Genomic DNA, 15,283 nt, shown 5'->3' on the forward strand with positions numbered 1-15,283 from the left:
GAACACTGTGAAAGCACTGTCACAGTGTTCAGTGATGAGGGGACCTTCCTGGGGCAGCTGTGCTTCTACAAGCACAGCTGCTCCAGAGAACAGAGCAATATGCATGGACCTTTGGTCATGCGCATTTTTCTCATCCGTGGAGCTAATTTTTTTTGCGCGCATAGGTGTGCACAAAAAAAACCCGCTCATCTGACTGAGCGCTAAGGCTAGTTTCACACGGGCGATCAGGATTTTGCTGCACGAAAATCGTGGAAAAAATGTTGTGTTTGTTCACGCGTTTTTTGAGCATCAGTGGTGTTTTTTTTAAACTGCCGCTCGCGATAAAATTATGCAATTTTTTTATTGCAGTAGTCAATAGGACTTTCTAATGTTAAAATCGCATTGCATTGCATCGTAACATACTTTTGTTGCGTTGCGAAGGGAAACATGGGAGCTGAAAAAAATTGCACATCACAGAAAGATACAGCATTACGTGATTTTTTGTTATCACAGCATCACAGATGGGAAGGAAACCATTGAAAATCATTGGTTTTTATAATCTGCTTTTTTACTGAATCTCGCATCAGGCGAAAATCGCACGATTTTCTCGCCCATGGGAAACCACTCTTACTGCCCTTACTCTGCCCTTACTGCTTAACCAACATTGTTTAGGGAGGAGTTCCTTTTTGGCTTGCCTTCCTTTAACCCTTTGCAATCCAATTTTGGGTTCAGGGATTCCTAGGGGGCTTTCTTTTTCTGCCATCATACAATGGCGCATCTGCTGGCTAGAGCCAGTACTGCGGTATGGGACATGCTGGAGAGGCCCCCGACAACAGAGCGGCCAGTAATATACAGAAAGAATACCCTGCCGGACGTCTTCTGACATTGGAGCTGTACAGCCTGCAATCAGAATGTCTTCAGACATCAGACAGTGGATTGGAAAGGGTTAAGTATCCCTGGCAATGTGGTTGCTGGTGATAGCTGTAACAATTCAGTATTCATTGTTTTACGTTCCAGTACCTTGTTCTAGTCTAATTTCTTATTATTAGTCTGATCTTGTCCCTATATTTATGTCCAGTCCAGTCTTGCATCCTAGCCTCTGGTTTTTGTCTGCTCATAACTTGTTTGTATCTGTCTAGCCTTGGTTCATGATTCAGATTGCTTGTTTGGCTTCTTGTCTGTGTCCTATTGTCCTCTTTTTTCAGGGATAGTATTTCAGACAGGGTTGGCAATGGGGATGAATGAGGACTACTTAGAGATAGTGAGGTTTAGTGTTTAGGGTCTGTGTCAGAAAGAGATTAGAGAAAAACTTAGGAAGCTAGGGTTAGATACAAGATTTATCTGGCTATTATTTCTGATCTATATCATTTGCTACATTTCCCACTATTCGCTTTATCATCATCCTCATTATCCAGTTACCATCTCCTCCTAATCCTATCATCTAATGGTGAGTCCGTAGTGCTGCATTGTGTTAGTATGTGCTTCATATCCATTATTCTTGTGACAGTCAGCTTTACTGTAAGTCTTGGGGGGGGGGGGGGGTGTAGCTGATTACTGGGAGACACGGTTAGTACCAAGGAAAAGTGACTATTATAGGTGAAGTCAAGTTCTACTGTTTAATGTCCAGCTGGCATCCTTGCACTATCCACCGGTGATCGGCTGTTTGCTTCAGGGTGCAAAGATTCTGTCCAAACATTTTCCTTGCATATCTACAGGCGCTATGTGATATATGGATGGGCTGGGTCTGATAGATCAGAGTCACCCGTATATAGCAGCAAGTCAAAGCCATGTTCATTAAATATATTTTTGGCCAAAAGTATTATTTAGTTACAAATACATTTAATAATCTAGGTAATTACAAAATAAAACGCTGTAAAATATTACATGGATATTTAGCACCTATACATACTATAAATGTTGTTTTTACACAGACCATTTAAAAAAATTTTTTGACAATGTTGGAAATGAGGAGTTTCAAATAATCCATAAGGCTGCATTCCCACGTACGTATATCAGCTCGGTTTTCATGCCGAGCCGATATACGTTGTCCTTGTGTGCAGGGGGGAGGATGGAAGAGCTAGGAGCAGGAACTGAGCTCCCGCCCCCTCTCTGCCTCCTCTCCGCCCCTCTGCACTATTTGCAATGGGGAGAGGCGCAACGGGGGCGGGGCTAATTCTCAGAACTTAGCCCCACCCCCGTCCCGCCTCTCCCCATTGCAAATAGTGCAGAGGGGGTGGAGAGGAGGCAGAGATGGGGCAGGAGCTCAGTTCCTGCTCCTGGCTCTTCCATCCTCCCCCCCCCCTGCAGATGAGGACGACGTATATCGGCTCGGCGTGAAAACCGAGCTGATATACGTTCGTGTGAATGCACCCTAATGCAGTTTTCTTGTTTCCTGGTTTTCATTCATGAAGTGCTAATCAGGAGTGGGGGACATAGTATGCATGCAACCTATTCAGCTGCCCAAAGACCCAGTAAATGCAGGATATACAGAAGAAGCCACATTTAACTTGACTCTTAACAAGTAAGATAACTTTCTGTTAAACGCCTTCTGGTAGCAAATCACCACGTAAATAAACCAAAAATATAAAACTACATATACCTTCTCCCCAACCATAGTACTACTATGGAAACCCTCTCCTCAGTTTACTCCATCTAAGAAGCACCTCCCGACAATACTGTTGGCAGCTGCTAAACTTATTATCCCCCTATTTTGGAGAGATAAATCAACACCCCCACTAGACTAATAGAAGGATAGAGTTTCACTAATATTTAGGTTCGAGGAGTTAGTAGCACGGGAATCGGGGACCAGGAAAAACTTTCTTGCTATCTGGAACCCATGGATCCAATATTTAGGTTCTCCACAATAATGATTTAAGTCCTCACATTTGTTCTCTCGCTTTTTCAATCTTATCCACTTGTTGACATCATTTGTGTCCTTTCTTAACCTAACAGATTGTCATCTCGTCAATGTTTGTCCTTAGTTGGTTAATGTTCTTCTATGTTACATACCCTCATTACATAATTTCCTATGGGTACATTCTATGCCATAACATACTCTGCAAGTTATTGGGCCCCCCGGGTCTAAAATAACCACTTTTGAATTGATCATTGTACTATTATTAATGGCCTCTTCCATGTGTACCATGTTCTTTGTTATATTAGTTAGCATTCCTTGAGTCCCGCGTGATTCGTTTGCATAAAGTTCATGTCTACAATAAGATGTGCTGTTGTCCATTTACCTTGAAATGGATAGGAGGGATTGTTAAAAAAAAAAAAAAAAACTTTCTGGGCTATAGTTTAGCTACCCTTTCAATTACTTTTCAATGACTTTTGCTGTATGAAGAAAAGTTAATAATAGCTTTGGAATGCTGCAAGATAATATAACTTGTCACAGAAAGACACCATAGTCAAGTTAAATTTGGCTCTATATGTATATTTAATATTTCAAAGATTTACTTACAGTGATTGAAGATGTGACAATGTTTCAAACTGATCAGTATGGAGCGATAGTGGATTACAACTGAGATTACTGTATAAACAGAAGAGACAATATAAGTATGAACAGCAGGATTCACCTATAGTTGTAAGAAAAAGTAAGGCCGGGCTGACACGAATGTGTATGCTGGCATTTTATGTGCAAGCACGAAGCCAGTATGCAATGACATGTGTTCTTGCTGCATGCCGCCAATCCCCATATACTATCGCACCAAGATACTGCATGCCACAATTTCTTTTGCGTGAGTAAAACATGTGCAAAAATTTGTTAGTGTGAGTGGTCCAATACCAGCCATTGGACTATTGGCATTGTGTGTTGCGAGCTTGGAAATTGCGCACAACAAAAAATGCCAATACACCTGTGTGAGATCGACCTAAGTGAACCTCTTGGAATTATCTGAATGTCTGCATTGTTTACTAATGAAATGTGATCTGATTGTTATGTAAGTCACAATTATGAACAGAGTCTAGTTAAACTAATAGCACAAATACTTATACTGTTTATGTCTTTTATTGAGCACATAAACATCCACACTGCAGGGAAAACAAATAAGTAGGTAAGGGATTAAAGGCCCATGTATATATCTATCAATATTACTGCTGCTCTTTGCTTATGTTTTTGCCAGGAGCTCCAGAGCGGTCACATGACTATGTTTTTACTCTAATTGCTGTGTATTAACAGGACCTGTGTTGCCTGTTGATTGGCTAGGTATAAAATACAGGTGCTGTTCCTGGGCTGAGATGTGACTATGCACTTTGTGCAGAGAACCTTGTGAGGAGTGAGCTGCCCCACTGCTACTACAGATTTGGGTTTTCCAGTACCAGAAAGAGAAACCAATTTGGATTCCTGGAGTGACGCTACCCAGTTATTGTAATGTGAGTGGCAAAGGGAGGTCTGCCGATTGTCCAAGGACATATCAGCTGGAATCACTGACTACAAGTGCTGAGCTAATTAAGAAAATTGGCAGCATACGTGGGTGCAAAGAAATGTTCCAATTTATTCTCCCATAACAAGAAACACACAGTGACGTTTTGACCCTTGTAGTTCTCCTAAAATTGGAGAATTGAGCCTTACTTTATGGTCCAGTGTCACGTTGTCTATAAAGCTCGTCCTGTTCATTAGGGCTCATTCACACAGGCGTATGTGATTGTTGCCCATGAAAGATACACAATTTTCACATTGTGTGTATGTGCTTGTTTGTGTATATAGTATGTGCAGTTTTTTTTACATGCATGCTGCTTCTCTGTGTCATCCATTTTTCACATGTGCAAAAAAAATGTAAGAAGGCCCAAGTGCTGTCAGTTTTGTCCCAATCCACGGAAAACAGGGTGTGCAAAAAATAAGCAGTAAACATAGATGCTCATTAGAGATGAGTGAACGTACTCGTTTCGAGTACTTACGCACCCGAGTACCGCCATTTTCGAGTACTTCAGTACTCGGGTGAAAAGATTCGGGGGGCGCCGGGGGGCGGGGAGAGGCGTGGCGGTGCGGGGGGTAGCAGCGGGGAACAGGGGGGAGCCCTCTCTCTCTCCCTCTCCCCCCCACTCCCCACTGCTACCCCCCGTGCCGCCACGGCGCCCCCCGAATTTTTTCGCCCGAGTACGGAAGTACTCGGAAATCGCGGTAATCGGGCGAAAAAGGGGCGTGGCCGAGCACGTTCGCTCATCTCTAATGCTCATACATGTTTGCTGTGTATTTTACACACCCATAGACATAGTGAAAATGGGCCAAAATGTACAACATTGACCAGTGTAAAAAAACGCACGTCTGAATAAATGAATTTAATTCAGTGGATCCGCGTATTTTCCGTATTCAGTCGGTAAAAAATACGGACTGAATATGGACAGAAAATACACCCGTGTGAAAGAGCTCTGAGAAGATTGATGGACCAATGTATATTAGGGAATTGCATGAGCAATTGCCTAATACACTTGTGTTACTGAAACAGCTCCTAAAGGCAAAGGAGTTCAGAATAGCAACAAAGCGGAAACATAAGAATGATCAAGAATTTTCATTTGTACTTACAGTTTTTGCAAGTGTTTAAGCTCTTTAAAACTGGAGAGCGGCACTTCTGTGATTAGATTACTTGACAGATCTCTAGGAATAAACAGAATATAAGCGAGTAAGGCTACATTCACACAGGCCAGTGTGATATCGGGCAAAGAAACTCGGCTTGGTGTAATGCTTGCCAACATGCGATTTTTATTTGCGCATGAACTAGGTTAGGCGAGGGCTATAATCAGGGGTTTGTACAAGTGTCTGCCCATAGTACTATAATCAGAGGCGTAACTTAAAGCTCCTGGGCCCCAATGCAAAATGTGTAGCAGGGCCCCTAATAATAATGTTTTATTAATAGTATTGGGCTCCCTATATGGAGAAGAGAGGCCTTATGGGCCCCCTAAAGCTCCTGGGCCCGGGTGCGACCGCATTCCCTACACCCACTATAGTTACGCCCCTGACTATAATATTTGCTCGAGCAGGGCCAATTCACACTCGCATACGGCACACCCTTTCCATGGAATTGAATGGCTATTAAAACCTAATAAAGGCCATCTGTCTTCTTTTTCCTGCGTTTTGCCTCTCCACTTGCGTATTTGCGCACCTCCCATAGACCTCTATGGGACTTTGGCTGCTGAAGTGCAGAAAGATAGAGCAGCGCATGCAAAACGAGCATATGAGAACAAGCCCTTTGAAATCAATGCATTTTATTCTGTGTTTAGTGCATGCAGATTTTGCGCATGCAAAAACGTGCGCAAACACGTTCGGGTGAAGAAGCCCTTAATTTAGACTAGAAAGTCTGAAAATTCATCAGATTTGTCATAGCGACTCTGCTGGATGATAAATGCAATAGCTGAAGCAGAGGACATACTTACAGGATGGCACCACAACGGGTTGCCTGGTTTAGAAAAGCTATTTTCAAATGGGTGTAAAGGAATTCAGAGGTACAGATCTAGCAGCGCCAAGTCATGATGCATTAGCAAGCTAGTCTATTAATGAGTTGCGCCGAGCCGCTGACCTCCACCTATCAGTAAATCATCCCCTACCCTGTACATAGGGCATAACTTGTTATTCTGGTAAAACTCCTTCAAGCACAGGAGTGAGGCTTTTCAGTAGGGTCATTGGTGCCCTTAAGATGCACGGGCACTGCTACCGGTAGAATGGCAAGCCAGAATGTGCCACCCATTATATTGCTGTAGGTCAGATAGTTGGGCATCTCACGGTATTCATGAATTCCAATGGCCTAGCACTTCTCCTGTCGCCTGTGATTTATCTTGACACCAAAAATAAAGCGTTTTGTACATTTATTCTAGCTTTACCATAGTTTGGGTTCTTTTAACATGGAGTTCATCCCATAGCCAAAGTCCAGGTTCCGTAAGGACCGTGCGATGTTATTACTCACATGGAGAAAGAAGACTGTATCTACTGTAATAATGCTATAGAAATGTTTGCCAAAGATTTACAATAATTTACTACTAGCTGAAAGGTAAAGTCATGTATCAAGAGCCTATTTTCATAGCAGCCAACGCTTCAGTCACAGCTTTTCATATTTGTTTTGATCTGTGACAGGTTTTATGAGAGTAGTAAAATGTTCTTTTGACAATAGGAGATCAGCTCATTTACTGGATGGATTTCTTACATTTCTGCTAAACTCCTCAAAGATGAAAAGATGTTTTCTTTTCCCAATGTGATTCTATTTCCACGTAGAAACCTGAGGAGTAAAAATATACACCATATAAGGAAAGCATAAAAATGGTTACATAAAACATAATATACACTAACATGCCAAAAGTCATGGGATAGGAACTAATATCATCTAGAACACCCTCTAGCTCGAGCACACACCAACTCGAAAAAATATTGATTCCACAAGGGGACAGAAGACACCTGGAGGGATGTTAGGCCATGCCATCGGAAGAGTCACCTACAGCTCTGTGGTATTTATAGGTGCAGAATAGAGATGAGCGAGCGTACTCGGATAAGCACTACTCGCTCGAGTAATTGGCTTTATCCGAGTATCGCTGTGCTCGGGTCTGAAGATTCGGGTGCCGGCACGGAGCGGGGAGCTGCAGGGGAGAGCGGGGAGAGCGGGGAGGAACGGAGGTAAGATCTTTCTCTCCTTCTCTCCCGCCCACTCTCCCCTGCTCCCCGCTGCGACTCACCTGTCAGCCGCAGCGGCACCGGAATCTTTAGACCCGAGCTCAGCGATACTCGGATAAAGCCAATTACTCGAGCGAGTAGTGCTTATCCGAGTACGCTCGCTCATCTCTAGTACAGAATCTTGGGTGTGAATAGAACTCTGCTCCACGTCCCATAAATGCTCATGGCGAGCTAACTTGTAGGTCACACCATACGTAGAAACATTTGAGAATACTCCTCCAATTCTGGGTAACTTGGGTTCAATGACATGGTGCATTATCTTGCTGGAATATCCCATCTTTTGGAGGTACATGCAGTCTATGAAGCAGTGAAATGTAGCGGGCATCAGTCAATGACATCTTTAGGCAGACAATTGGACCTAACCAATGCCAGGAGAACATACCCTACACCAGTATAGAGCCACCACCAGCCTGTACAATGCTTTTTTGATAAGTGGGGTCCATGGCTTCATGGCGTTTGCACCACCCAAGAACCACATCATCAGCCCGAAACAATTGGTACTGTGACTCATATGTTCATGCTACATGTTGCTTTAGTTATCAACCTCATCAGCCCAGGTGAGGCGCTGTGTCTGGTGTTGTGGAATGGAAAGTCTCATCTGTCTGGCACCCACTCTCACGCCTCATTCGAACTCCGAGAATTCACGTTGCTTTGCCTTGAAGATGGTTGTTTGTTTACCGGTAGGCCTTATTTACTCTCAAACCAATATTCGCTACATTTCTGAGTTTTGTAATAAATTCTGTATATCTTTTGATATTCCGTTGGCTCCACCCACTGATGTAACTATAGGGGGTGCAGGGGATGCGGTTGCACCTGGGCCCAAGAGCCTTAGAGGGCCCATAAGGCCTCTCTTCTGTATATAGGGAGCCCAGTACTATGAATAAAGCATTATAGTTTGGGGCCCTGTTACAGGTTTTGCATTGGGGCCCAGGAGCTTCAAGTTATGCCTCTGCGTTAAGGGGTTAAAAGAAGTTGGTGGGCCCCAAGATAAGCTTTTTCACCCCGGCCGATGAGCCTTCAGCTACGCCCCTGGCTCCACCATATCCTGGAACCTATATTGCACACTGCACCCCACGACACTTCCTCCATTATTACATAGGAAGCGGTACAGTATTCATCATCAGGGAATTTTTAGATGCCACTTTTCCAGTATGTTTTCTTTCCTATCTCCAGTTAAAAATTCAACTAATTTATCAAATGTCGAACAACGTTGCCAAATGCTGATAGGTAGCTGATAGATTGTGACAAATTTTACGACTTTTTAAAATGTTGCTTGTAATAAATGTCTCTAAGGCCCAATGCACTGTGGCATCCGGAGCTCAGAACCCCACAGCAAATACAGCTCATAGGACATGCATTGAAAAATGCATTTCCATGCCCACGAGTGGAAATCAACTACGATATTCCACTTGCAGGGTGGAAATCGCAGCATGTCCTATTTCAGTGCGAGCCTCGCAAAGGCTCACACGCCTGCATTGTCGCTGACGTGTCAGCTCTGCATTGCGCATGTGCAGCTGTGCACCAGCCGGCACATCAACAGCGCAGAATGAAGACGCCGGACAGGTAAGTCGGGGGTCTTTGCAAGGGCACAGGGTCCCATCCCGCTGCGAGGATCTCACGACCCGGCCGTCTGCATTTGGCCTAAATCTTGGCCAAACAACAAACCCTGTCCAAAAACGGGATTCAGATATTCAGATGGAACGTCAAAATGGAACCATAGAATTTCATTGCGCAAACGGAGACCAATGAGTGGCTTTTCATTCCTTTACAGCATTTATGCCAGAAAGAATAGAGTGGCTGGCAACAGATGCAACAAAGAAATTAAAACTGTTCTCCGGGGTCTCTTACTAAGGCTTAGTTATTTCACTACACCTGTTCACTTTTTCAAAACTTAATTTTAATGTCTCATTAAAACTCTGGTTGGATTTTGTCTGAATATTGGTGTATGACTCAAGAATATGCAACATTTACACAAAAAATATATATAAATACTGCAACAAAACTGTGCAGGAAAGGTAAAAGCACTTACAGGACAGTGAGCACGTCACATGTGACAAAGCTTGAATTACTGAGTGACCCGATGTAATTCCCTTCAAAATCCCTGCAAATGAAAAAAAATGAAAACCCTAAATTAAGCTGCTCTTTTAGTGGTGGTGAAATATCATTTGATTTGCTCTAGCATCATGTGTATTGAATGTACAACACATTATAGCTATGGTGGCTTCAGAAGGTACCGCTCATCTGGCTGAGTGTTCAGTGTATGTTTGGTAATTATTACCTAATACTTGGGTATTAAAGTGGCCCTGCTCACAGTATACAATGTGACTAAGCTAAAGTCAATGATCGTAATTTTGGCATAATAGAGTAATTCTTAATACAGTGAACATTTTTGTCCCAAGAAGACAATTCCTGCCCTATTGGGTCATATGAACATCACAGAGAAGGGTTCCCCACTCTATACTCCCCTGTATGAGCCGGAACGGTAAGTTGGACTGTAAGCTGATTCTTATGTTGGACTTTGAGGTGTCCTTGTGTTACAAGAATGGTGATATATCTGTGGGCAGCCATGTATGCTATCCAAAGGTATCCCCATTAAAGTCAGCTGGTTGCCGGGTGTGCCCAGAACAAGACCTAGGGCATTCAGCTGATCACCCCAGGGGGTTGCATTCTGAAAAAGGTTTTCTCTGATTGGAGAAGGTTGTTCAAGTGAATAGATAAAAAGTCAAGTACCAGGAAGTAAGATTTCAAAGATCTATTATTCCAAATGCAGTGTACAGAAGTTGATGTGCATATGTTCTGGAAGTTTCTGAATAATCTATGTAGTCTTGTGCTTATGTGTATTTCCAGTGTCTTCTATGTGAGTGATTATGATGTAAATTGGACCTTTCAACACTGAATGGGTTACTGCCTGTGTTAAGTCTGGAAAAAGTATCTATTTGTATGTCATGTGACCTTGTTATATATGTGTGGTTGCAAGGTGCATGAGTGAGCTTTTTCCTGTCTGTCCTTCCTGAGAGTTTTGGGGAGGAGCTGGCCCACACATGAACACCTTGAATCTGAGTGGGGGGTGAATATGAAAGAGGCTGTTAGGAAAGCTTGGGAGTTTTATGAACCTCTTCTTCTTTGTCTGTGTGGATTGGATTATATAAGTATCACACTAAGTGCGAGTTTTCCAGCCGTGCAAGGCAATTCTTCAAAATTTCATGAGAGTGGACTGGTAGAGTGTTGGTGGAGTTGTTCAAGGGTTGGTGTCCAGGACCAGAGAACCACAGTCACTCTGTTTTCCCGTATTTTCCTCCCTGTCGCATCACGTGTTCCTTTGCACTGCCTGTCCTGCCGGTGGATGTAAAGTGAACTGTAACCGTTGGAACTTTGCAACTTGATTTACAGTAAATGGCTTCGCCAACCGTTCCCAGTTTGGCCTTTTTAACTTTACCTCGTTTGTGTGGACTAGAGATGAGCGAGCACCAAAATGCTCGGGTGCTCGTTACTCGAGACGAACTTTTCGCGATGCTCGAGGGTTCGTTTCGAATAACGAACCCCATTGAAGTCAATGGGCGACCCGAGCATTTTTGTATATCGCCGATGCTCGCTAAGGTTTTCGTTTGTGAAAATCTGGGCAATTCAAGAAAGTGATGGGAACGACACAGCAACGGATAGAGCAGGCGAGGGGCTACATGTTGGGCTGCATCTCAAGTTCACAGGTCCCACTATTAAGCCACAATAGCGGCAAGAGTGCCCCCCCCCCTCCCAACAACTTTTACTTCTGAAAAGCCCTCATTAGCAATGCATAACTTTGCTAAGCACCACACTACCTCCAACAAAGCACAATCACTGCCTGCATGACACTCTGCTGCCACTTCTCCTGGGTAACATGGTGCCCAACCCCCCCCCCCACGACGCAGTGTCCACAGCGCACACCAAACTGTCCCTGCCCAGCCTTCAGCTGCCCTCATGCCACGCCACCCTCATGTCTATTTATAAGTGCGTCTGCAAGAGAAACCGCAGGCACACACTGCAGAGGGTTGGCACGGCTAGGCAGCGACCCTCTTTAAAAGGGGCGGGGCGATAGTCCACAATGCTGTACAGAAGCAATGAGAAATCCAATCCTGTGCCACCTCCATCTGGAGCTGCACACGTGGGCATAGCAATGGGGAACCTATGTGCCACACACTATACATTCTGTCAAGGTGTCTGCATGCCCCAGTCAGACCGCGTTTTTTTTAATAAATAGTCAAAGGCAGGTACAACTCCGCAATGGGAATTCCGTGTGCACCCACAGCATGGATGGCTCCCTGGAACCCACCCGCGGTACATAAATGTATCCCATTGCATTGTCCATCACAGCTGAGGTAATGTCGTGCTTAATGCAGGTGGGCTTCGGCCCACACTGCATGCCCCAGTCAGACTGGGGTTCTTTAGAAGTGGACACATGCAGTTACAACTCCGTGTGGACCGAAAGCATGGGTGGGTGCCAGGAAGCCACCGGCGGTACATAAATATATCCCATTGCATTGCCCATCACAGCTGAGGTAATGTCATGTTTAATGCAGGTGGGCTTCGGCCCACACTGCATGCCCCAGTCAGACCGGGGTTCTTTAGAAGTGGACACATGCAGTTACAACTCCCTGTGGACCCACGGCATGGGTGGCTCCCTGGAACCCACCGGCGGTACATAAATATATCCCATTGCAGTGCCCAACACAGCTGATGTAATGTCGTGCTTAATGCAGGTGGGCTTCGGCCCACACTGCATCCCCCAGTCAGACCGGGGTTCTTTAGAAGTGGACACATGCAGTTACAACTCGCTGTGGACCCACAGCATGGGTGGGTGCCAGGAAGCCACCGGCGGTACATTAATATATCCCATTGCATTGCCCATCACAGCTGAGGTAATAATGTCATGTTTAATGCAGGTGGGCTTCGGCCCACACTGCATGCCCCAGTCAGACCGGGGTTCTTTAGAAGTGGACAGATGCATTTACAACTCCCTGTGGACCCACAGCATGGGTGGCTCCCTGGAACCCACCAGCGGTACATAAATATATCCCATTGCAGTGCCCAGCACAGCTGATGTAACGTCAGCTTTAATGCAGGTGGGCAAAAAATTAATTGGATTACACTGTAGGCGAGGGCCCCCAAAAATTGGTGTACCAACAGTACTAATGTACCTCAGAAAAATTGCCCATGCCCAACCAAGAGGGCAGGTGAAACCCATTAATCGCTTTGGTTAATGTGGCTTAATTGGTAACTAGGCCTGGAGGCAGCCCAGTAAAAATAAAAATTGGTTGAGGTGAAAGTTTCAACGCTTTAATGAGCATTGAAACGTATAAAAATTGTTTACAAAAATTATATGACTGAGCCTTGTGGGCCTAAGAAAAATTGCCCGTTCGGCGTGATTATGTGAGGTTTCAGGAGGAGGAGCAGGCGGAGGAGGAGGAATATTATACACAGATAGATGAAGCAAATTGCTGTTTTGGATGGTGATAGAGAACGATGCTTCCATCCGCGGGTGCAGCCTATGTATTGTTTAGGTACCACTGCTGTCCGCTGGTGGAGAAGAGAAGTCTGGAGAAATCCAGGCTTTGTTCATCTTGATGAGTGTAAGCCTGTCGGCACTGTTGGTTGACAGGTGGGTACGCTTATCCGTGATGATTCCCCCAGCCACACTAAACACACTCTCTGACAAGACGCTAGCCGCAGGACAAACAAGCACCTCCAGGGCATACAGCGCGAGTTCAGGCTACGTGTCCAGCTTCGACACCCAGTAGTTGTAGGGGGCAGAGGCGTCACGGAGGACGGTCGTGCGATCGGCTACGTACTCCCTCACCATCCTTTTACAGTGCTCCCGCCAACTCAGCCTTGACTGGGGACCGGTGACACAGTCTTGCTGGGGAGCCATAAAGCTGGCAAAGGCCTTTGATAATGTTCCCCTGCCTGCGCTGTACATGCTGCCTGATCTCTGCGCCTCCCCTGCTACCTGGGCCGCGGAAATGCGCCTTCGGCCACTAGCGCTGTCGGATGGGAAGTTTACCATCAGTTTGTCCACCAGCGCCCTGTGGTATAGCATCATTCTCGAACCCCTTTCCTCTTCGGGAATGAGAGTGGAAAGGTTCTCCTTATACCGTGGGTCGAGCAGTGTGTACACCCAGTAATCCGTAGTGGCCATAATGCGTGTAACGCGAGGGTCACGAGAAAGGCATCCTAACATGAAGTCAGCCATGTGTGCCAGGGTACCTGTACGCAACACATGGCTGTCCTCACTCGGAAGATCACTTTCAGGATCCTCCTCCTCCTTCTCTGGCCATACACGCTGAAAGGATGACAGGCAAGCTGCATCTGTACCCTCAGCAGTGGGCCAAGCTGTCTCTTCCCCCTCCTCCTCATGCTCCTCCCCCTCCTCCTCAACGCGCTGAGATATAGACATGAGGGTGCTCTGACTATCCAGCGACATACTGTCTTCCCCCGCCTCCGTTTCCGATTCCAAAGCGTCTGCCTTTATGCTTAGCAGGGAACTTCTCAAGAGGCATAGCAGAGGAATGGTGACGCTAATGATTGCAGCATCCCCGCTCAGCATCTGGGTAGACTCCTCAAAGTTTCCAAGGACCTGGCAGATGTCTGCCAACCAGGCCCACTCTTCTGTAAATAATTGAGGAGGCTGACTCCCACTACGCCGCCCATGTTTGAGTTGGTATTCCGCAATAGCTCTACGCTGCTCATAGAGTCTGGCCAACATGTGGAGCGTAGAGTTCCACTGTGTGGGCACGTCGCACAGCAGTCGGTGCACTGGCAGATTAAACCGATGTTGCAGTGTCCGCAGGGTGGCAGCGTGCGTGTGGGACTTGCGGAAATGTGCGCAGAGCTGGCGCACCTTTCCGAGCAGGTATGACAAGTGTGGGTAGCTTTTCAGAAAGCGCTGAACCACCAAATTAAAGACATGGGCCAGGCATGGCACGTGTGTGAGGCTGCCGAGCTGCAGAGCCGCCACCAGGTTACGGCCGTTGTCACACACGACCATGCCCGGTTGGAGGCTCAGCGGCGCAAGCCAGCGGACGGTCTGCTCTGTCAGACCCTGCAGCAGTTCGTGGGCCGTGTGCCTCTTATCTCCTAAGCTGAGTAGCCATGCCGCGCGACACCGACTGCTGGCGACGTGCTGCTGCTGACACATCTTGATTGCGAGACAGAGGTTGCGTAGGAGGAGGAGGAGGAGGAGGAGGAGGAGGGTGGTTTAGTGGAGGAAGCATACACCGCCGCAGATACCACCACCGAGCTGGGGCACGCAATTCGGGGGGTGGGTAGGACGTGAGCGGTCCCAGGCTCTGACTCTGTCCCAGCCTCCACTAAATTCACCCAATGTGCCGTCAGGGAGATATAGTGGCCCTGCCCGCCTGTGCTTGTCTACGTGTCTGTAGTTAAGTGGACCTTGGCAGTAACCGCGTTGGTGAGGGCGTGTACAATGTTGCGGGAGACGTGGTCGTGCAGGGCTGGGACGGCACATCGGGAAAATAGTGGCGACTGGGAACTGAGTAGCGCGCGGCCGCCGCCGCCATCATGCTTTTGAAAGCCTCCGTTTCCACAAGCCTATAAGGCAGCATCTCCAGGCTGATCAATTTGGCAATGTGCACGTTTAACGCTTGAGCATGCGGGTGC

General features: G+C 46.1%; 1 protein-coding gene across 1 annotated transcript in view; it reads right to left on the reverse strand.

The window, feature by feature from the left end:
• Positions 1 to 15,283, reverse strand: part of RXFP2 (relaxin family peptide receptor 2) — a 334,755-nt gene that overhangs the window by 21,100 nt on the left and 298,372 nt on the right. Inside the window, exons 10-13 of the mRNA XM_066583026.1 lie at positions 9,663 to 9,734; positions 7,113 to 7,184; positions 5,501 to 5,572; positions 3,440 to 3,508 (exon numbers count right to left, since the gene is read on the reverse strand). Coding sequence (XP_066439123.1) covers positions 3,440 to 3,508; positions 5,501 to 5,572; positions 7,113 to 7,184; positions 9,663 to 9,734 — 285 coding nt within the window. The remainder of the gene's footprint in view (positions 1 to 3,439; positions 3,509 to 5,500; positions 5,573 to 7,112; positions 7,185 to 9,662; positions 9,735 to 15,283) is intronic.

Source organism: Eleutherodactylus coqui, chromosome 1, assembly GCF_035609145.1.
Source record: "Eleutherodactylus coqui strain aEleCoq1 chromosome 1, aEleCoq1.hap1, whole genome shotgun sequence".
NCBI classification, from domain to species: domain Eukaryota; kingdom Metazoa; phylum Chordata; class Amphibia; order Anura; family Eleutherodactylidae; genus Eleutherodactylus; species Eleutherodactylus coqui.